The 22,420-nt window shown below is 58.5% G+C and overlaps 1 protein-coding gene across 7 annotated transcripts; it reads left to right on the top strand.

Annotated features, from left to right (window-relative positions):
• The first annotated feature begins 1,296 nt into the window (after nucleotides 1-1,296).
• On the top strand, nucleotides 1,297-22,394 carry NAXD (NAD(P)HX dehydratase). Of its 7 annotated transcripts, none has more exons than XM_032314407.1 (10): nucleotides 1,297-1,415; nucleotides 5,608-5,758; nucleotides 8,891-8,936; nucleotides 9,759-9,847; nucleotides 12,254-12,362; nucleotides 18,079-18,129; nucleotides 18,209-18,313; nucleotides 18,994-19,114; nucleotides 20,189-20,309; nucleotides 21,149-22,394. In XM_032314407.1, the coding sequence occupies exons 1-10, from the start codon at nucleotides 1,370-1,372 to the stop codon at nucleotides 21,297-21,299; spliced, it is 990 nt and encodes a 329-aa protein (XP_032170298.1). In that variant the 5' UTR covers nucleotides 1,297-1,369; the 3' UTR covers nucleotides 21,300-22,394. The 7 variants fall into 7 exon arrangements, with proteins under 7 accessions (XP_032170298.1, XP_032170304.1, XP_032170303.1 ...); XM_032314406.1 differs by having other exon boundaries at nucleotides 1,332-1,541; XM_032314411.1 differs by lacking the exon at nucleotides 1,297-1,415 and adding an exon at nucleotides 3,690-3,750.
• The last annotated feature ends 26 nt before the right edge of the window (nucleotides 22,395-22,420 follow it).

Genomic DNA, 22,420 nt, shown 5'->3' with positions numbered 1-22,420 from the left:
TGAGGCTCAGGGTCCCGGGATCAAGCCTCAGACCGGGCGTCTTGCTTCTCCCTCTCCCTCTGCCTGCCTCTCCCCTTGCTTGTGGTCACGCTCTGTCAAATAAACAAACTAATCTTACAAAGAGAAAAGCGCATTTTGAGAACTCAGCTTCCAGAAGAAGGTTCCCAACGGTCTTACTGTTAAGGTCTTGCTACAGGGGAAACCTGAAGCCGAGGAAGCGCGGCCCCAGCGGCCTGCAGGTCCTCCCTCGTCTACCGGAGACCTTCCGGAGACCTCCACCTTCCTCCCTCCGCGGCTCCCCAGCGTGCCCGGGGCCCCGTCAGCACGCTGGCGCAGCAGGCCTTTCTGCTCTCGGTCCTGTGCCCGCTTTCGTAGAGCCGCCGTTCTGCCCCAGAGAGGCCTCAAGGCCCCCTTCTCGGTGGTCGGCTCGCGACCTCACCGCACCGAACCTCCCCTGCATGCGACACGACTCGAGGGAGTGACACGGCCTGTCGCTGCGGGGAGACCGGGAGGCGCCGCGGCCGCCACCGGCGAGGAGTGTCCCCGAGACAGGCTCAGGTCCGGACGCCGGTCCCGCTCAGTGCAGCCTCACCTGAAGGCAGGGTCTCCGCAGACGCGAGCTCGGGCAGCATCGCGCGCGGGCCTGGCGTCCGCCGAGGAACGGGCCGGCACCCGGGGCGGCTCACCCGCAGGCAGGGACGCCAGGGACTGCGCCGCGCGGCGAGGGCGCCCCGGACGGACGGCCACCCCCGGCGGCGCGAGCCCGGACCTGCGGCCTCCAGGGCCGTGAGACACGCTCCTCCGCACCGCACCGCCCGGCGCCGGCCGGCCGCGCTCAGCCCGGGGTCGCCCCCGCAAGGCGGGCCCGCGGAGGAGGCAGGCGGGAGGAGGGCGCCCCCGGTGTCCGACCTGAGCGGCCGGGACGGCGGCGGCAGGGGGCGGGGGCGGGGGCGGCAGCCGGCGGGACGGTCCAGCTCGCCAGGGCGGAATCGGGCCGCGCAAGCGCGGGGTTCCAAGGCCTCCGCCGGCTGCCCGAGGGCACCGACCGGTCAGCGCGGCAGCCTCCCGCCCCGGGCGCTAAGACGGCCCCGGCCCCAAACACGAGTCCTAAGACGCGTCTCCGTGCCGGAACCCGCTTTCCGGCCGCACTCCAGGGGTCCGGAGCTGGGGCCCTCCTGGGTTGGGCACTGAGCTTGTCAATCATCAGGGACCGTATACGACTGGTGGAGGCCAGTCTGCGGTGGGGGTGAGGCCGGATGTAGAGGGTCGACTTCCGGCGACGGCGCGGGGGCCGTCGGGAGCCGGAAGTCGCCGCGAGCTCTGGTTCCGGCGGCGGCGCGGGGGCCGCCGGGAGCCCGGAAGTCCGGGGATGGCTGTGGGTCGCGTCTGGGCGGCTGCCGGGGCCTGCCGCCGAGGTAAGATCGATAGCGGCCTCGCGGGCATGGCGCTTCCCGCGGGCGCCGGGGCTCTGCTCGCCGGCGCGGCCGCTGTCGCGCTGCTCTCGGCCGCGCTCGTGCTCTACGAGCTGTCGCCGGACGCAGGTACCCGACCGCGGGCGCTCGGCGGGACGCGGGCGCCGTGGAGGGCCGGGCGCGCGCGGGGCCCGGGGCCGCGGGGTGTCGTGCCGGGGACCGAGGCGGGTTTGGCGGGCGGCCCGCAACGCAGCCGCCCGCGCGGGGGGCAGGGCCTGCCGGCGCCGCGGGGCAGGGGCACGGCTGGGCGCCCCCGGCGGCCCCGAGGACCCCGCCGCGGCCTTGGCTGGGAAACCGGACGGGCTGTGGGGAGGGCGTGGAGGCGCGTCGGGAGCGCCCGCGGCCCTCGTGAGGGGCCGTCGCGCGGCTGCCGGGGTGCGCGCGGGACGTCCAGCGGCGCGCGCCGGGCGGCGGAGGCGCGGCCGGGAAGGGGTCCCGGGCCAGCGCTCGCCCCTCCGTGCGCGGCTGGGCCGAGAAGCGGCGCGCGGCCGCGTGGCCCGGCCGGAGCCGAGCCGGGACGGGGGCGTTCCCGCAGGCGGTGGCGTGGGTGCGCGGCGGGGACCGCTGGGCGTCGGCCTTTCCGTGCGCTGCGCGGGGGCCCCGCGCGCCCCTCTGTCTCCGCTCTGGTGACACGCGGCGCACTCTCGCTCCCGTGCGGGCCCGTGCGGGGCTTCGACGTCCCGCAGCTCCTGCCGCTCCCTCGCGGCGCAGAGGGGCCTCCGGGCCCGTTGTTCCGAGCCCTTGCCGGGCCCTTCGTCTTGAATTCTCCCCTGTGGTCAGCGGGTCGTGGCCTTCGTTCCGGTGTTACTGTGAGGCTGGTCGGCTGAACTTTCACCAAGACAGGCGCGTTCTGGCGCCCTGCCTGCCCGTCCTAGCTTGAGGGCATCTGGACGCTCAGGGGCTGCCGTCGGCCCGGCAGACGGGCTGGCTCCCCGTCGGTGAGAGCGCGGTCATCCCTCGGGGTGGCCGGTCAGGACCGCGCAGGCTGCAGAAACCCGCTCAGCCCTCCGAGCTGCCTGCGCCACTTCCGTGAAACAAACCCGAGTCAGTCGGGTTTGACCTGTTCTTCCAGACTCCGAATCCCCGAACACGACCAGGTTACTGAACGGGATGAATTGCAGATGCCTGCGGTGAAGGCGTTTCACCCCGGAGACAGGGACGTTTCTGTGGACAGGTCCCGCGTGCGTGCCAGGACCCGGCTGGGAGGGAGCGACTGCGGTGCAGGGAAGGCAGTCGACCTTCTCCGGCCCGTGCTAGCGGCCGCACTCTCCCCGGGTGCGCGGGGCAGGCTGGCGAGCCGTGCGGGGTTACTCGCACCCCCGCTTCTGGTTAGACACCGACCCCGCTGTGCTTCGGAAGGGATTTTACTCTGGAGGATTTGGTCCTTGTCGTCTTGTCTTTTGGTTGATGTGGTGACTGTTTGGTTAAAGAAGCATGATTTGCTGTGAAATGGCATTGTGGTCAAATGGTGTCTAATGGTCGGGCTTATCCATTACTCCGCCAGGCGCCTTCAGGCCTGTCTCTGTGGGCTCGGGTTTCCTTATCTGTAACAGGATACACGGGGCACTAAACCAGGATGCTTTTTTTTTTTTCTTCTTTTTAAGATTTTTCTTATTTATCTGACAGAGATCACAAGCAGGCAGAGAGGCAGGTGGAGAGAGAGAGGGAAGCAGGCTCCCCGCTGAGCAGAAAGCCTGCGGGGCTCCATCCCAGGACCCTGAGATCATGACCTGAGCTGAAGGCAGCGGCTTAACCCACTGAGCCACCCAGATGCCCCCCTCCCAGATGCTTTTAATTCACCCCACATGTATGGAGTGTCCTGCTGTGTGCCAGACTCCGAGGTGATCAAGGGTGAGAAACACTTGTCCTAAAGCCAGAGGTGGGAGCCATGTCACATTCCTCGTCGGCAAAGGGTAGCAGTCGTAGGGATACTCTGTGTGACAAAGTGGGGAGTAGAAGTACTGGAACTGATAGACCCACAGCATTGTGAGGAACCCAGAACGCCCCTTGCCTGATGGTTTGTTTGGATTCCACTTTTACAGTTTCTAGACTTTACTTTATTTTTAAAGATATTATATATTTATTTGGCAGGCAGAGACACAGTGAGAGAGGGAACACAAGTAGAGGGCGTGGGAGAGGGAGGAGCAGGCCCCCGACTGAGCAGAGAGCCTGATTCGGGGCTCGATCCCAGGACCCTGAGATCATGACCTGTGCCAAAGGCAGACGCCCAACAACTGAGCCCCCAGGCATCCCAGTTTCTGTACTTTAAAAAGCAACTGTATGTCGTGATGGGAATTTGAAGGAGCGGCCATCCTGACATTCTCCTACTGACCGGTTGTGTTGTTACACAGGACGGGTTCAAGCTGGGAGCACATGTGTTTGCAGGGCCGCAGGGGTGGTCTTCAGCAGTCAGTATTGGCTCACCGGCTCTGACGGCACAGCTCTGGTTCCCTTCCTGCGGCTCCCAGGGCGTGCATGGTGTGAGCGCTCTGGGAATGGGGGTGTGGGCAGGCACCCAGGAGGTGGAGTGAACTAGGGGGAGGAGGAGAGAGCTGCGCTGCTCTGGTAGCTCGCTGCCTCTGGGCAGGCTTGTGGACGTGCCAGCAGACATTGGAAGCAGAGGGATCAGCCGGCTGTTGCCACTGCTGAGCACGCCCAGTTGTGCCTTTTCTTGGCCAAAGGTTTACAGGGATTCTGTTTTTTTGTTTTTTAAAGATTTTATTTATTTATTTGACAGAGAGAGCTCACAAGTAGACGGAGAGACAGGCAGAGAGAGAGGAGGAAGCAGGCTTCCCGCTGAGCAGAGAGCCTGATGCAGGACTCGGTCCCAGGACCCTGAGATCATGATCTGAGCCAAAGGCAGAGGCTTGACCCACTGGGCCACCCAGGTGCCTCCCAGTAGGTATTCGGTTATGAGTTTTAGTCTTGTATCAGTTTGGGAGGTGGAAAGTGTTGGGGTGGACTCCTAGTAATTAACTTCTCACATGTGGGGGTCTCAGCAGCTGGCACATCTGCTGAGGAGGCCATTACAGCTACTCATTAAAGAAAATTACTTGAATAAGATTATTGAATAAAAAGTGAAACTGTAAGAGTGTTAGTAAACATAAAGCGGTGTGTCTTATGGGGCTGTGGGGCCGGGCAGCTCGTGGCCTTCCCGGGAGCTGTAACACCGCTGGGTTTTCTGTGCTGCTGGGATAACTGGAAGGAGTGACTGTTGGCTTCCTTTCGTGAGTGTTGTGTAGCTCTGCACAGACCCTTTAATTCTAGGGAAAACACGTGCTTTCTTATTTCAGACCTCGAGTACACAACATGCTACAGAATGTGGCATTTCTCTCACAGCTGAGCTGGGTTAAGTACCAAGGCAAATATGCGGGAAGTTTTTCTAGAAAGGCAATTAAGATCTAGCTGTTTGTAAACAATTTGAAATCGTCTTACTGTTTTAAGATGCTACTCTGAACCCAGTGTAAGCTGTGTTCTCTATTTAGAACACCATTTCTGGGTTGTTGAATGAGTATCTAATGGCGTGTCCGAGACGTGACTGGATGGTTGGGAGTAGGACTGTGGTAGCGGAAGGGGGCGAATGGGAGGTTCGCTTTTCCAGCTTGAGAGAAGAGACTGGGTAAACTTAGTGGAAGATTGACGTGTGGGATGTGCGTAGTTTCTTAGGTCGCACTGCGTTAAAACGCTTTCTAAAAGGTTAACTGGACTTCAGAAATGCCCGGTACGTTTCAAAAACAAAAGTTGGTACGTCCAGCTAGTGTTAGTGCTGTGTTGTAATTTCTAAGGGTCATTTGCTTACAGAAATAAAACAGTGGGGGCGCCTGGGTGGCTCAGTGGGTCAAGCCTCTGCCTTCGGCTCAGGTCATGATCTCAGGGTCCTGGGATCGAGTCCCGCATCGGTCTCTCTGCTCGGCAGGGAGTCTGCTTCGCACACCCCCTCTGCTGCTTCTGCTTATTTGTGATCTCTGTCAAATAAAGAAAAAAAATCTAAAAATAATGAAACTGTTGGATAAAAATCTATAGCATTCGTGTTCAGTCGACTTTGGGGTGTTTTGGTTTGTAGGCAGTCTTATTTCAGTCTCTTTGCTATGCATGCTGATATTTTTCTGAATGATTCCGTTTTCATGTTTTTCAGTTTCACAAAGAGCATTTTCACTGCATAAAGCACATTCGATAAAGGATATGGAGAATACGATGCAGTTGGTGAGACACATTATACCTCCTCTGACTTCCCAGAAGCACAAAGGCCACGATGGAAGAATAGGTGTCGTCGGGGGCTGCCAAGAGTAAGTGACTCGGAAGATGGTCGCGGTTACGCAGTCTCTGTTGTCTGGCTTTCTGCCCGCGTGTCAGTCGGTTGTCCGTCTGTCCGTCTGGCTGGACCCCAGCAGTCATTTGTCAGTGTCGTCTGGTGTTCTGACCCCCGGTTTTTTCCGGGGATGAACTTTGTGCCCGTGTAGGAGAGAACAGTGAGGGCCCTGCATGCGCTGTCGCTGGCACATCGCTGTGGAGCTGCGCCCATGGTGGGGCTGGGGCCGGGCTTTCTTGTCTTACACGTTCCCGTATTGACCAGGCTGCGTACCACAAACACGTGCTTCTTTGTAATCTGGAGAAGATTAGTACGTGTTTGGTTTACTGTGTCATTTTGAAGATGTTCTTGGAAGTCACTAAGGAAATTTGACAGATCCTAGCCTGCTTTCAAGGCTTGCTTTCTAGTTCTGTGGATTTTGCTGCTGTGTTGTTTGCATGTAAAATTTTATAACCTGTCCTTGTTTATAAATGATACCTTTGCCTTTGACTTAAATCTGACCTTGGTTACCATTTCTGCCCCTGCTTACTCTCTGTTCGTATCGATGTGCTGTCTGCCTGGCTGTGTATTTTCAGCGGTTTATCACGTAGTTAGGTGTTTTATAAATAATATGTAGCTTGATTTGTTTCCTGACCCCGTGTGACCGACCGTACCTGCTCTGACAAAGCGGTCTGCTTGTTCACTTTAGTCTACCTGAGGCACTTTCTAAGGCTTGTTACGTTTTCTCTTCATTTTACATTATGTGTCCATTTTTTCCTTATTTTTGCTAGGTGTTTCCTTTTATTAATTTGGAAATCCTCTTACGGTTTCACATTGAGCTAGGGGTTGTCTTTTCTAACTACCATGATGAATCATACATGCCACTCGGGAGAGAGTTAGCGCTGACAAAGAGCTCCTAGGGGATTCCTAGCGCACCCCCTAGTACTGCACGGAACTTGGTGCGCTGCTGCCGGTTTCCTGCCTGGCCCAGTGGTCTGCTCTCGGGGTGGGAGTCCTTGGCCTCTTCTGGCGTTTTCTTTGACAGGGGACCCTGTGGAGTACTTGCACACCGGCTGTGCCGTGCTGTGGTGGGTGGGCTGTGTTGTGCCTTGCTTGAGCTGGGGAGTCTCAGCGTGATCTTTGGTAAACTGTGCGTGTGATCACATTGTACTCTAGCCTGTACTTTGCACCACAAAAAAGAAGATTGTCTTAATTCGTATCTTGTTCTTGCTTGGATGTTTGTGAGATTTTCTTTCGAAGTCTTCAGTTTCCTCCGAATGTGTCCCGGTATGTCTTCTTTCACTAATCTGATTTGAGACTTGGCGAGCCCTAACGTCTGTAGACGTGGTCCCTTTGGATGAGGGAAATGCTCCTCTATTATTGGCTCTCGTTTCTCCTCTGTTTCTTTCTCCTGCTGCATTTTGGACTCTTGGATCATTAGCTCTAAGATGCTTTTCTTCCTTTAGGTCCCCAGTTAAAGGCCGCCTCCTCCAGCTTCTGGGATGGAGGCCAAAATGCGGCCTCCACCGGGCCTGTGGGCCCTTGAGAGAGTTGAGGGGGCAGGGGTCTTATTTCTCACATCCCCTCCCTCTCCTGCCTTGTATTTTGGGATGTTTACATGGGAAGAACTGGCTGTGAGGTTTTCTTTTTCAGATAAGTCTGTAGGGTAGCATGCTAGGGGTAATTATGTAACTTAAGAAATGTCCATTAGCTTTAGGAACTAACCTTTAAAGTAGGATCATTTTTACTCCGGTTATAAAGGTTTAATCTGCTTGTAAAAATTCAAACACCGCAGAAATGTGGGAAGTGAAGACTTGATAGTACCCGTGTAGTAATACAGCATGGGCACATTATTAGCCTTCCAGACTCTTCTGTGTATGTAACTATATTTTACAAAACTGGGACCGTGTTGTCACTTCTTTGCGGGTCTTAGCCTGTCAGTGTCCGGTGCTGGAGTTGGAGCTGCCCCCGTGGTTCTTGCTGTGATCACAGACAGGATGCCCTGAAGTAACAGCTATCAGGAAACTCTGGAAAAATAAAGATGTGTTACCTACAAGATCTGAAAGTGACACAGCCCTGGCCCCACACAGCGAGGCTGTGGGTGGACAGAGCAGGTGGGCGGGTGAGGTGCGGGGTGTCAAGGTTCACTCTTTAGTGGGGAATATATAGCATGAACGTGGGGATTAAAATCACCAAAAGAGAATACGAGTGGTCCAAGTGGTCAGTTATGAAATCAGCCAAGATCTTTGAAACAAACTAGCCTTGGTGGGCGGGGGTGGCCTGGCTCTCTGCCTAGTCCTGGGCTGGTGGAGCGTTTGAGGCAGCGGTGCTCGAAGTGGACGCTTTCGCACTCACAGCTTACATCAGATACTTGTTTTCCGAAACAGAAAGCAGGCGTCAGGGCTCTGCATTCTCTCTGCTTGCTGTTTGGTGGTGTGACCTTTTCATTTCACGGGGTGTCCTGGCATCAGTCATTCCCTGTTGCTTCCTAGAGACCGATTCTTGGTGAGCAGTGTTCCTTGTAAAGATGGGCCGCAAGTTATTTACTGTCCCTGTTGATAGGCAATCGGGTCACCTCTGTTCTTTTCCCCAAATGAGCAGCATGGCTGTAGACATCTGTACGTTTTCCAACTGTGTGTTCATCTGGTTAACTCCTGGGGATCGATTCCCAGGATTGATACTGGAGCCGCGCAGACATCTTAAATGTTGCCGCACGTGCTGATCGCCCCCTCTTCCTTGCCTGAGGCCGTGTTAAAAATAAGAGCATTCGGGAATGGTGGGATGGAAGCCGGAGGGAGAGGTCTAGTCCGGGGCCTGGCCGGGTGCTGCTGTTCTCGGCGCCGTCGGTGAGCTCTCTCGGCCTCCTCAAGCCTCCAGGCTGAGCACAGTGCCGGAGCGCCGGCGTCCTGACGCGGCACCGAGGTCTGACGTGACAGCCACCTGGTGCCTTCGTCGGTTGAGCGGCAGTCTCCTGATCTCCGCACAGGTCGGGATCTCAGGCCTCGCGGGGCTCCCGTGCTACGAGGTGCTGGGCCCTGTGCTCCGTGATCCCCGTCTTTATAACCTTGCACTAAACCGCTGTGCTGGCGGCCTTCTCGGAGGATGCTGACTGTCCGCTCTGCCTTTTCAGGTACACCGGAGCGCCCTACTTCGCTGCCATCTCGGCTCTCAAGGTGGTAGGTCTGCTTACAGCTTCTCACTCTAGTCAGCCGTTGGATTCCTTATTACTGTATTTAAAGACTTCATTTATTTGAGAGGGCGAGTGTGTGAGAGAGAGAGACCACGAAAGGGGGTGGGGGGGTGGTAAGAGGGAGAAGCAGGCTCCCCGCTGAGCAGGGAGCTGGGGCAGGGCTGTGCCCAGGACCTTGGGATCCTGACCTGAGCCAAAGGCAGACGCTTAACCATCTGAATCACCCAGGCATCCCCGGAATTTTTTTTTTTTTTTTTTAAGATTTCATTTATTAGGGAAAGAGTATGAGCAGGGGAGGGGCAGAGGGAGAGGCAGGCTTCCCACTGAGCAGGGAGTCTGACAAGGGTCTCCATCCCAGGACCCTGGGATCCTGACCCGAGCTGAATGCGGCCGCTTAACTCACTGAGATGCCCCAGAACTGGAATTTGTTTGACCGAAGTTTTACTAGAATTGGCTTTGACCACCTTGATCCTAGAACGCCGCTTCAGTCCTCATGAAGGCAGTCGGCATCTGTGCGACTTGGCGGTTTCCCAGGTCTTCGATCAAGTCCTGGTGGCCCAGTTGGCACAGTTGCCATGAAACATGCTCCTGGGGGCCCTTGGGTGACACAGCCTGAGCTGGTCTCGGGTGACCTGCCTGTTGGGTGGCAGCAAAAGTCTGCTTGCTTTCCAGCCCTTTTTTTTTAGCTTCCTTCCTCGTCTGAGCCGCCTGGCTATGGAGTAAGGGCCCTGGGCAGCTGTGGTGAGGCCGCCTCCCCGTCTGTTGCGTGCGCCCCGCTCTGAGTCCGCCTCTTGTCCTCATTCCTCAGGGCGCAGATCTGTCCCACGTGTTCTGCACCCGGGAGGCCGCGCCGGTGATCAAGTCGTACAGCCCCGAGCTGATCGTTCACCCTGTTCTGTGAGTGTGGCCGCTCGGGGGTGCTCACTTGCAGCCGTGCTCCTCGGCCACGGGGCGTTCTCGTGGCGATAAGGGCCTCCGTGGAGCGGCTGCCATACGGGGGGGTGGAAGGTGGGTGCCGTCAGAGGAGAGGAGAAAGCAGTACGGAGCCCACGATCTGTGGCCAGGAGAGGAGCAGCCGTGCTTGTAAGTGTGGGATGAGGTCTGGGCCCCCGGGGCGCACCAGAAATGGCCGCAGCTTCCTAGGAGAGGTCTGGACCTTGCCTGCGGCCGTGCTGCCCACAACAGTCGTGAGGGGCCTGTCGGGCAGGTGTGGGGCCTTCCCACATTCAGCAGACACTTCTGCTGCCCTGGGGACAGCATTGAACCAAGCAGACAAAACATCTCCCATGCAGCCCCCTTTCTAGGGCGGCCCTGTGCTCTCGAGCTTTCTGCAGTGGGGAAAACGTTCTTGGTGCTGTCCGGATCTGTGGCTGCTGAGCACCTGACATGGGGCCGGCGGGACACAGAAGCTGTTTTCTCATAAACCGAGTTAAAACAGCCACATGGGGCTGGTGGCTGCCGTATCGGGCCGCACAGCTCCGGAGATGGACGCGCAAGAGAACAGGGTGTTAGAGGGTGGTGAGGACCACATGGCGGGCAGGCAGGGGAGAGGAAAGGCCGGCCGTGCGGGCAGCACGTGGGCCATGTGTCACATGTGCATGCTCGTGGCCCATGTGTGTTTCTCAGGGGGGTGATGGTGGGCAGGGGCCCAGAGTGTGTCACTCAGGTAGGGAGCTGCAGACGTGGGGCAGGACTGGCGTCTCAGGTCAAGCCAAGGGGCTCAGGATCGGGTGGGGGACTGGAGAGGTTCAAAGCCAAGCTGTGCAGTCATGGGGGTCATCCTCTGGGTTTTGGCTTTCACATAAGTGAGGAGAAGGCTGCTAGAGCCTTGCATTGGGGGGGTGTGTGTGACAGGATCCAGTGTGCATTTTATTTTTTAATTAATTAATTAATTTTTAAAATAGATTTTATTTATTTATTTATTTGACAGAGAGAAATCACAAGTAGATGGAGAGGCAGGCAGAAAGAGAGAGAGGGAAGCAGGCTCCCTGCTGAGCAGAGAGCCCGATGCGGGACTCGATCCCAGGACCCTGAGATCATGACCCGAGCCGAAGGCAGCGGCTCAACCCACTGAGCCACCCAGGCGCCCTCCAGTGTGCATTTTAAAGATTTTATTTATTTATTTGTTGGAGAGAAAGAGAGATCACAAGTAGGCCAAGAGGCAGGCAGAGGCAGAGGGAGAAGCAGGTTCCCTGCCGAGCAGGGAGCCCGATGTGGGACTCGATCCCAGGATGCTGGGATCATGACCTGAGCTGAAGGCAGCCTCTTAACCAACTGAGCCACCCAGGTGTCCCCCAGTGTGCATTTTAAAAGCCTTACCTGTATGCTGTTGAGAATGCGCTTTTGGGGCCCAGGGTGGACACAGCAGTTGCCAGAGGAGGGAGTTGGGGGCGTCCTGGTGAGGGTAAGTGACGGGGCAGGAGAGGGGTCCCGTTGGGAAGTGCAGCCCCAGGATCCGCTGACAGGTGGGGTATCGGGTAGAAGGAAAAGACAGAGTCATGGAGGCCACTCTGGGTTGGTCCGAGCTAGTTGTGACTCGACAAGGGGAGTGGTCTGGGGGGGCGGGTGTGGGGGGGCGGCTGCGGAGCTGGCTTTGGGTGTGTTTACAGCTGCCTGTAGCACATCCAGGCGGCATGGCTGTGAGGTGCGGGACGAGAGTGGGGGCTGCGCAGCAGTGCGGTCAGCGGGGGCAGCCCGGCGCCCCACAGCTGGGAGCCGAGCGGGGGCAGCAGCGGGGAGGAGGGGTGTTGTGGAGAACTTTTGGCAGTCTTCTGGAAGGGCCCGTGTCTCTGCAGTCCGACGCGGAGACTGAGTGCGGGGGCTTGGATCCCGTGGTGGGCTTGCTGGGGGCAGAGCCTTACAAGGTGGGTTCTAACAGTCAGAAGAGCGAGATGAGCGCGCAGGTGGCGTGGCGAAGCGACACGGTCCCGTACAGCCGTCGGTTCCTGTTCTAAGTGACAGGGTCCCCCGGTGCCCCTGTGAGTGTATAAAGTATGCCTATGTGATGGAAACAAACCGGTTCAGTCTGGAAGGCAAAGGCAGTTTTGAAAGTAGCCAGAATGTCTCGGTGTGGCTTCCTGTAGATGCTGAAAGCTGCATTCCTGCGTCTGGGTATGAAAGGGTGAGCTCATCTACAGAGGTGACCGGGACGTGTGGGGGCTGGATGCAGACCGCGGTCCTGGCCTGGGTCCTGCAGCAGGAGAAGGAACCAGGGAAAGCAGAAGAATGTGTAGTCTCCCTAGTAAGGTAGGCCAGTGAGTGCGAGTTGTACTAAAGTGCTCCGGCCTCCTCCTCTCGCCGCAGTGACAGCCCCAGCGCCGTTCGCGACGTGGAGGAGTGGCTGCCGCGGCTGCACGCCCTGGTCGTGGGGCCCGGCCTGGGTCGGGATGATGCGCTTCTTGAAAATGTTAAGGTAAGTGTAGAAAATAATAATAATAATTATTATTATTATCATTACTGTTTTTAAGATTTCATTTATTTATTTGGCAGAGAGAGAGAGAGGTCAAGCAGGGGCAGCAGCCGGCCAAGGGAGAGAGAGAAGCAGGCTTCCCGCTGAGCAGGGAGCCCAATGTGGGGCTTGATCCCAGGACCCTGGGATCATGACCTGAGGTGAAGGCAGACGCTTAACTGCCTGAGCCACCCCGGCACCCCAAGTGTAGAAAATTATTGAACGTGTCTGTCCTTGTAGACTCAGCTCGTGAAGTCTGAAAAGAAGCATTTTCTTGGAGTTTGCGATGTTTAGCGTTTGGTTCCTCTTGAGGGACTAATTAAGATGGTTTGGGGCAGAGGACACACTAGGCAGAGAGGAAAGAGCCTAAAACCAGCCAGGCCAGACAGAATGAGTCTCCTTAGGGCGTTAGCTTGTGCTACTGCCCCGGGGGCGTCCCCGGGACTGCCTGGTGCGCAGGGGCTGGAGGCACAGCCGCTCAGCCTTCACAGAGAGCTGAGGGAACAGCGCTGTGAGGGTACCAGCAGTTCATTTGGGACGAATAGTCTGAGAGCCAGTCCCATCCGGTCGAGCGTGGCTCTCGATGACACGCCACCAACACCAGGCCTCTGAGCGCTCCTGGTTCGGAGCCAGCACGGCGCACGGCACAAGCCAGGCAGCATCATGGGTCTCAACCACTTGCTGAAAAGTAGGAGCTGATCCTAGCTGAGGAACGCGAGAGCCTTCGGTCTGTGTGAGGGGAGCGGTCACCTGAGTGGGGCAGCCCGTGTGGAGGCTGCGGGTCTGCTGCGCACTCACGCCCGGGGATGGTGGCGCTCTGCACAGGTGGCGGACTGTGACGCTCTCCCCGAGGTGGTCTGTTTCCGGGAAGAGAGGCAGGTGACGGCTCCTGCCCGGCTGGGGATGACCCTCGGAATGATGGGCTTTGTCACCTTTTGTGACTTGGCCAGTAACCTCTGGCCCTGCTTAGTCACGACAGAGTGGCGCTCACGACACTCTCTGGCGTCTTTGTCCTCCTCCTCTCGTGCTCATTGAACTTGCTGCTCAAGTCATGGCGGTGGCTCTCGCTCACATACTTGGGAGACATCGCGTGCGGTTGGTGTAGACGGGCTTGACGTCCGCTTGAGCAGCCTCGAAGTTCCGGCAGCTGCTGCCTGCCAGAGCCGTTCACGAGGCTGTCGGTGACCACACTGCGGCCCGAGTGCGTGTGTCCCGCACGTTCGTGTGTTGGGAGCCTGACCCCCAAGGTGAGGCTTCTGCAGGGGGTGATTGGGTCGTGAGGGCGGGGCAGCCTCCTGGAGGGACTCAGGCCCTTGTAGCGGGGGCCCCAGGGCTCCCTCCCTCTCCCACCAGGTGAGGACCTGGCGACTGGTCTGTGACCCCTAGGGAATCTTCCGTGGCACCCATAATCTTGGACTTGAAGCTTCCAGAACCGTGAGCAGTGCGTTCCTGTTGTTTCTAAGCCACCCAGCCTGTGGCATGTGTCATGGCAGCTCGAGCGGCCTCCACGCGGTCTCACCGCCATTGGCTTCAGGAAGCCACTTGTCCAGGTGTCTCTGGAACAAAACGGCAAATGGAGAGGCTCCTGGTGTTGCCTGGTGAGCGGCAGGCCCCGAGCCTGTGCTGGCCCACCTGACCCCCAGGCGCGTCGGTCCCCTCCGAGTTGCTGCCGGGTGTCAGCGCCCCAGCATGCGTCCCTGGGTGCCCTGGGGTTGGCCACTTCGTCCCTCAGTGGAGGATTTCCCGTGCAGGAAGAAGTCACGATCTCTGATGGGACACGTAGAGCTTATTTTTGAAACAGCAGTTTAAACGAGCGGGGAAATGTGCTTAGATTTTACCAGATGTGCTCAGAAAATGTGCTTAGGTTTTTCCTTATCAGTATTTTGCTTCCTTTGTACAAATACACGTGCGAGGGCCATACCCGGCGTGGGCTAGGCGACCCGAGACGGGCCGTGCATTTCCCTGACTGTGGGCTTCCTCCTCGTGTCCTGCCGGGTACAGTCTGTGACTCGTACACTCACGCTGGGTGCATCTGCCGCGCGCTTCCCATCGCTGCACTCCGTTCCCGCATAGGCCCGTCGGGGCTGGCGGTCCCCCCATTCCACAGAGGAGGGAGCCCAGAGGCTCTGATTCCCGCTCCCCGCCTCCTCCGTAGCAGACACTTCCTAGATGTTCCTGGAACAAATTCATTGTCTGGTGCGATCCTGAAAACAGCCATATTAGGTGGATTTCTCTCTTTATTCTCATCTTTTTAAAAAGATTTTATTTATTTGACAGAATAAGCAGGGGGACTGGGGGAGAGAGAAGCAGGCTCCTTGCGGAGCAGGGAGTCAGAGGCGGGGCTCGATCCCAGGACCCCAAGATCATGATCTGAGCCAAAGGCAGATGCTTAACTGACTGAGCCACCCAGGTGCCCCATTATCCTCCTTTTTCTGATGAAGAAATTGAGTCTTGGAGAAATTAACTTAGGCCCCTGAGGTGGCCGAGTTCTTAGCTTCAGGTTTAGTAAAGTTGATGCATTTAAAGCGCCCAGTTCTGTGGTTTCTAAGTACATTCGCAGTTGCGCAGCCACTCCCATGACCAGTTCTAGAACATTCTCATCATCCCAAAAGAAACCCCACATCTATTAGCAACTGCTCTCTTTTCCTCTCAAGCTCCCCAGCTCCTGGCAGCCTCTCCTCCACCGATTCCAGATCCTCCGGGGCAGCGGGGTCTTAGAGTACGCGGCGCTCCGGCCCAGCTGCGTTCACACGGCAGCATCGCGGTGCGGGTCGGTGCTCCGCTCTCTCCCTGCGGTTGGGTACCTGGTGTGGACCGAGGCACTCTGTTTCTCCGTCGCGTACCGGCCAAATGGGGTGGCCTCCGCTCTGGGCTGTTGTGAGCAGCGCCCTCTCAAGCTTCATGTGCGGACTTTTGTGATAACCCGGCTTCGCATTTGGAGGAACTCCTGCTTGCCGCGCCTTTTTTTTTTTAAAGATTTTATTTATTTATTTGTCAGAGAGAGAGAGAGCGAGAGCGAGCACAGGCAGACAGAGTGGAAGGCAGAGTCAGAGGGAGAAGCAGCCTCCCCACGGAGCAAGGAGCCCGATGTGGGACTCGATCCCAGGCCGCCGGGATCACGACCCGAGCCGAAGGCAGCTGCCCAACCAACTGAGCCACTCAGGCGTCCCTGCGCTTTTTTTTTTTTAAAGCACGAGTTTTTAATTCTGCTTAAGTCCTGTATTTTCTTCTAAGAGCTTTATTGTTTCAGCTTTTACACATAGGTCTGTGGTCCATTTTGAGTAAATTTTTATGTGTGGTGAAAGGAGCGGCTAATCCATTCCCGCACCACTCTGCGCGTCTGGGCCTCCCTGTGGAAGGTCCTGTGGACGGAAATGCAGGGTGTACTTCGGGGCTGTCGTCAGTTTACGGATTTGTATGGCTGTGCTTGTGCTGTGACACGCAGTCCTGATGGCGATGGCTGTGGGATCCTGCCAGCCTTGTTCATTTCAAGAGCATTTCCGCTGCTGCGTGTCCTGTGTGTTTCCACAGGCGTTTGGGGCTCAGCAGAGGCGGCGGGGAACGTGCTCTTGTAGCGGGCTGGGGCGCAGGCAGCCGCTGAGCGGTGCCCAGTCTCACGCGGTGTGCGCTGGCTTGAGCTGGAGTCTCCGGACCCAGGACGCGGGCTCGATGAGCTCCCCTTGCGCTTTTTGTGCTCCTTGGTGGCTCGCTCTTGAAGGTACGTCCTGGTGGCTTTTCCCTGATAGAACTGTGGACGTGTTCCTCGTTACATTTAATAGTTACATCATGATACACTGTATTTAACTGGCTCACGTGGGTGGTTTGCAGCTTTCTTAATCTGTTAGTGATGTCTCAGACACTCCCGCACATTGGGCTGTTTGTCCTTGAAGACAGATGTCTAGGAGCTGCATGGCCGTGGTGTGGGCTGCTGCAGCTCCGTCTCACGCTAAAGGGCGGCCCTTGCCGGGGGCCACCCTTGCTCTCCTGCTGCGCCCCGGGGGCCATGTCCCACGTGGAGAGCTCCTGGTCGGACCGCCCAGCCTCGTCTGATGGGTGGGTGTGTGGCTCCTTCCCTCCTTTGCTGTCCACCCGTAGGGGAGGTTGCTCACTAAGTGGTGGATGGAGCCGTGGCCAGGCCCTCGGTGGCCTCCGTGCGGCTGCCGGTGACGCACGGCCAGCTCCCTTGCCAGGAACTGGTTAGATCTCAAGTTGGTATTTCTCATCCTCATACAAATGCAGAGGATTATCTGAGGGATGCGAGTGTATTAGGCCTCTGCCTTCAGCTCAGCTCATGATCCCGGGGTTTTGGGTTCAAGTCACCTGTCCTGGGAGCCTGCTTCTCCCTCTGCCTGCTTGTGCGCGCTCTCTCTCACTTTCTCTCTGACAAATAAAATCTTTAAAAAAAAAAAGTATTAATTGGGCCATGATCCTCATTTTATAGACAGGCAAGCAGAGTTTCAGAGAAGTGAAGAGACTTCGCTCGAGTTCACACAACTCTGAGTATTTTGGTCTCTGATCCTGTGTCTTTCAGTCCCAGCAGCTTCCCCAGGACCCGGAGCTGTGTCCTGGTGACGTCCTAGTGATGTCCCAGACGCTCGGCCGCCATCTGCAGACTCCTTTCCCTTGGAGTCCGAGTCAAAGCTGTCTCACAAAGAGTCAGCACTTCTTGGAGACGAGGACTTGTGGCCGTCAGAGCGGCCATCTCTCGCCCGGTATTTACTTGCTGGTTCCTCTCCTGTTCTCCTCGGGGGTCAGAAGGTGCTTGCTAGGGAGTTCATGCTGTTGGCAGTGGAAGTGACGGAGGCTCCACCAGACACGGTGGCCACAGCAGAACACCGCAGCCAGGGGCTTAAATAGCAGACCTCGGTGTCCTCCCAGTCCTGGAGGGCGTCCCCGAGCAAAGTGTCAACAGGTTTGGCTTTTTCCGAGGGCTCTATCCTTGGCTGGTAGACGTCCAGCTGCCTGGCCGCTGTGTCCTCACCCGGTTGTTGCTGTGTCCGTGTGCTGGTCTCCTCCTCCAGTGAGGACACCAGGCATCCTGGAGGGGGGGCTCTTGCTTCGTTCTTCTCCGTGTTTTCTATCCTCAAGTGTGTGTTTCAGGGGAGATGGTGGTTACGTGCTGTTGCGATGTGTCATCTCGTCGTGAAATACTGGTTCATAGTAAGCGACCGTGTGTATGGTGATCGCAGATAGATACATAATGCAGTCAAAAACCTCTGAGGTTTTATTTTATTATTACTTAATCTCTGAGATTTTTAGTGTAACTTTTTCGGAGAGGTGATTCACTCTTATTATCATGGTCACTTATTTTAAAACACAGAGTGTCAGAAAAAATGCACAGAAGCTCATGATTTGGAAGAATGCTCAAGGCTTTGGGTCGTTCTTCTGGGAGCCCTGGGGATGAGCGTCGGCGGGAGCTCGGAGCCTCTAGCTTGGGGTCTGCCTCCGTGGGCTCTCCTGGCCCAGCGCTGCGGATTGGGCTTCCCCACACTCCTGTTTCCAGAGTTCCCAGAGCCCCTGCCTTACGGGGGCTGCTCCCTGCTCCTCTGGGTCTTCTGCGTCCTGTCTGCACTTCCGTTTTCTGTGTGTTTGCGGGTGTCCTCATGTTGTAGTTCCTCAGCGAACTGCTTGCTCGGGCGTCTTGGTCGATGTTGCTCAGTGTCTCATTCTTTCCTTGCAGGGCATCTTGGAAGCATCCAAGGCCAGGGACATCCCCGTTGTCATCGATGCAGTGAGTGTGACTCTCCTCTCCTGCCCCTCCTCCCAGCCAGGCCCGAGGCTGTGCCCTACGTCCCTGTCCTTGCCTGCAGGACGGGCTGTGGCTGATCGCTCGGCACCCGGCCCTCATCCAGGGCTACCGGAAGGCGGTTCTCACTCCCAACCACGTGGAATTCGGCAGACTCTCTGAAGCCGTGGTGAGTGCTCACCACCCAGAAGATGGGGCGCAGGCCCTGCCCGTCCTGAGGCGGGTGCGGGACGGCTTGGTGCTTCTGCCCCCCCGCCCTTTGCGGGACAGACTTGCAGATGGCCAGCGAGTCAGGGCGTGTCCCCACATGTGACAGTGCCTTTCTCTCTTGGTGGTGCACGGAATGATGGGGCGTCTTCTCACTAGTACGTCTGTGACGGGCTGAGAGGCGGGGTGGGGCTCTAGGCAGCGCACTCGGTCTCTGTCCCGTGTTGCTTCGCCTGTGAAACGGGGCTGCTGAGAGCATCGTTGCATAGGCTTGAGGACGAAACCAGATGACAGATGTGAACCCCGGAGTTCTCACGAAGTAAGCGTCCCACAGATGCTAGTGCCTGGTTATTCACAGTTGTCCCCTCTGCAGACCCGGGAGGTTCCAGCCGCGGCAGGGGGAGGGCGCTGAGCGGTGTTTGTGCGTCTCCCCGGGACGTGCTGCCGGTTATCCTGGGCCTCCTTCCCCTTAGTGGACGGGTCGTCCCCCTCCACGTGTGGGGCCAGAGCTCCGGGAGGAGGGGGTGCGTGTGGAGCGTGGGGAGGTCCTAGGGATCGGGGTGGATGGGCAGGACCTACCCATGACGGTGGGCTCCTTCCACGTGTCCGACACGGCCTGGTCTGTGCTGTCCCACCTTGGAGCTGAGAGACCCTGGGGACGGCAGCGATCATCGTGAAGCTGTGCGAAGACTCAGCCGGGCCTTGGGGAATGTGACCGTGGTCCAGAAAGGGGAGCGGGACGTGATCTCCGACGGCGAACAGGGTGGGTAGCTGTGTTCACGCATGTCGCTCAGTGCGGCAGTGCTGCGTGACAGCCCCTGGAAAACCAGTCACGGCACACGCCGTCCCTGAGGTCACCCGTGTTCCACACACGGGCTCCCCATGAGGTTGGTTTTACTTTTCACCGTCTTGCAAAGGGCAGGGACACGCTTGTTGATCCTTGTTGACGCCTGGAGCAGCGGCTGGTTCTGGGGGGATCCGTGGGAAGCTGAGCAGTGGGGCTGCGGCCCTGCTAGCAGGTGGCACCCCGGGGCCCGGCCCGCTGCGCTGCGGTGTTAGAGGCGGCGCCTGGATGTTTCAGCTGCCCTCCCTCCTGCCCTGAGGAGGGCTGGATAGTGGGGGAGCACCGCGAGCTGGTGCCCGGGGGGCGGGGGTCCCAGGTGCCGGATGTGGCGGTCTGCCCCTCGTTCTCTCCCTCGGGCCTGCCGGCTGGCCAGTGCAAGCAGCAGGGGGAGCTGGGGGGTGTCTGAGATGCGCCGCCAAGGACAGTGAGGGTGGAGGCCCCGCGCCGCACTCAGGCCCTCCCCTCCCGTGGTCTGACCGGGAGGCAGGGAGCGCGCCGGTTGCTGGAACAGCATGGAGTTTAGGGCTACTGACCAGAGAGCGGGAGGAAGCAGGACATGCCGAGGGAGTGTTTTCTGAGGGAGCCAGAAATCTCTGGGGTTCTTGTTTCTGGGAGGCGCCCTAGACCCTGACCCTTCCTGAGGATGTGACCACCTGGCTTCTGAGGCGGCTGCTGGTCACACTGTATAAATGGATCAGCGGCCGGGGTGGGGCGCTAGCGTGCCGTGCACTTCTGAGGGTGGCGCGTGTCCCCGAGGGGGTCCAGTGGGCTGAGCACCCCGGGTACTGCCTGCTTCTCCCCCATCCTCTGCAGCAGGCCCGAGTCTGCTCACCGCCCACACTGCACACGTGCTTCTGGGCCGGCCCGGGTCTGTTCTCCTGTCCACCAGGCTGCCAGGTTGAGAACATTAGGGAAGAGCTGCGGCGGGTCGAGATGGTGCCGCAGGCACAGGAGAGCTCGTCCCCTGACGGCTGTGTCGTCCCCCTCCCCCAGTGCTCGAGTGCGTGCAGGAGGGCAGCGGCCGCAGGTGCGGTGGCCAGGGAGACCTGCTGTCGGGCGCCCTGGGTGTCCTGGTGCACTGGGCGCTGCGTGCCGGACCTGAGAAGACGAACGGGTATGTGACTCCTTCGCTTGTCCTCTCGAGAGTTCTACCGCACAAGCTGTGTAAGTGGCCCGTACGTTTAAGGCAGAGCCGCGTGAAACCTCAGTGTCCCGTGGAAGTGATACCGGGCAGGGTTGGTCCCAGGGTGGGCACCTGGGCTGCTCTTGCTCCGTGTGAGGTCAGGGCCCTGCCCTGTGCCTCAGTGCCAGTGGCTCAGGGAGTCCGTGTCAGCTTGAGACCCTGTTCCGGGATGCGATGTGTACCCTTTGTAAAGCAAAGCAGTGGAGGAGAAATCCGCGGGGCAGGGGTGAGCTGGCTTTGACCCCTGTCCCGAAAGGTGGGAGTTTCCTCTAGGAGACAGAACTCGGGGATCCAGGCTTGGCCCGCATCTGTGGTCGGAGCTGTGAGGGCAGGCAGGGCCCAGTCCTCCACAGGCCCTGTCCTCCACACGCATCATGGGGCAGGGTGTCCCCTCCGCCCCTCGCCAGCGGTGAAGCCTTGCGAGGCCACGGGGTGGCGGCACACCGGGAGGCGGGGAGCACCTGCCTGGGCATGTCCACGTGGAAACAGCTCTCGGGGCATCTGGGGACGGTGGCTGGAACCCACATGCTCGGATCTTCCAAGTCCTCCTGGCACTGAGGATCACAGTGAACCGCGACCAGTGTGGGTCAGGTTTTCCTCAGGGGGCAGCCGTGCTGTCCTGTTCTCCAGCCGCGGGGATGTCTGCTTCCCGGTCGTGAGGTTGCCTTCTGCCTCCCAGGCACAGCAGACTTGAAATGGGCTGTTTGGGGTCCCAGGAAGTGGGGGGAAGCTGGAGTGTGCAGCGTGTGCTGACGGCCGTCCCTCTCCAGGTCCAGCCCTCTCCTCCTGGCCGCCGTGGGCGCGTGCTCGCTCACGAGGCAGTGCAGCCGGCAGGCCTTCCAGAAGCACGGCCGCTCCACCACCACCACCGACATGATCGCGGAGGTCGGGCCCGCGTTCCGCAGCCTCTTTGAAACCTAAGCAGAGGCCCCGGGAAGTGAGCTGCCCACGGACAGGGAGGCTGTTTGTCACAGGAAGCCTGTGTCCCAGCCCTTGGGTGGCAGACCGCGTGGTCCAGGGGTGGATTTTTGGCTGCGTGCGCAGCTGGAGAGGTGACACTAGACCAAGAATTCCTGAACTCCTCCGAGCTGCTCGGCAGGAGACGAGCCGCTGAGCTCTGCGTGTGCTCCAGGAACTCAGGCCCACCCTACCCACGTGCCGTGCGTCCACGCGACGACATCCCCGCGGTGGGTGCCCTCACGGGTCCTGTCGATCCTGTTCGGTACCTGTGAGAGTGCTGGTGAGGTGGCGGTCCCCAAGCATTGTGGCCCTGGTGGTTGTGCTCACGTGCGCTGCTCAGACACTGATCCGGTTGGAATCGTCTGGGCAGAAGTCGTCTGCATCGACTGTGGTTAATGGGAGTGTTTCATAACAACCAGTGACCGGTTTCTGGAGGACACAGGACACTGAGCCCCGAGCATGAGGGCAGGGCTCTGCCTGCTCCTCCTTCATGTGCGCTCGAGTCTGCTGGCGGGAGGCAGTCTCCGGGGAACCCTTGGGATGTGGCCCAGCCGTGTGCTCTCTCGGGGAGGCAGGACAAAGCTGGACACTCGGAGGGCGTGGCCACACACGGGCCAGTACTGGTCCCGGGAGGCCCCAGGTAGGGGGACTGAACATGGTGATCGGAAGTGGATGTCCCCTCAGGAGCAGAATCTGTGAAAGAAGCGTGCTCTGCGAGGTGCCTTGTGAGCCTCTGGCTGGCTTCTGGATGGTGCTTTGGACGCGCGGTTTTCTCTGCGGCTCCCCGTGGGCTTGGGTCCTGCGCACGTGAGTACTTCCGTAGGCTTCTCCGTGCTTTCTGCCAGGACGGGACCGTGTGGATCCTTTGTCCCGCTTCGCGGATGCTCTGGGATTCAGTCCCCTCGCCCCAGACCGATTCTACTTTAAAACCAGATTTCTTAAAAACCGGGCACCGCTCCTCTTTCGCACGTCGTTGAGAAGCCTCACCGTGTTTTCTTCTGGGCAGTTGTATCTAAATCCTGGTAGCTATTAAAAGGCAAATTTGGTTTATCTCAACATCGAGTCTTGTATTGTTTTCTGAC

Source organism: Mustela erminea, chromosome 15 (genome assembly GCF_009829155.1).
Source record: "Mustela erminea isolate mMusErm1 chromosome 15, mMusErm1.Pri, whole genome shotgun sequence".
Classification (NCBI taxonomy): Eukaryota; Metazoa; Chordata; class Mammalia; order Carnivora; family Mustelidae; genus Mustela; species Mustela erminea.
This window is presented reverse-complemented; position numbering and strand designations above follow the sequence as displayed.

Bases quoted from the DNA above. Each gene is read 5' to 3' on its own strand.
- NAXD (XM_032314406.1), top strand. From the start codon at position 1,370: ATGGCTGTGGGTCGCGTCTGGGCGGCTGCCGGGGCCTGCCGCCGAGGT. The intron at 1,542-5,607 runs GTACCCGACCGC...CATGTTTTTCAG, and splicing joins CGAGCTGTCGCCGGACGCAG to TTTCACAAAGAGCATTTTCA. The intron at 9,848-12,253 runs GTGAGTGTGGCC...CTCTCGCCGCAG, and splicing joins CTGATCGTTCACCCTGTTCT to TGACAGCCCCAGCGCCGTTC.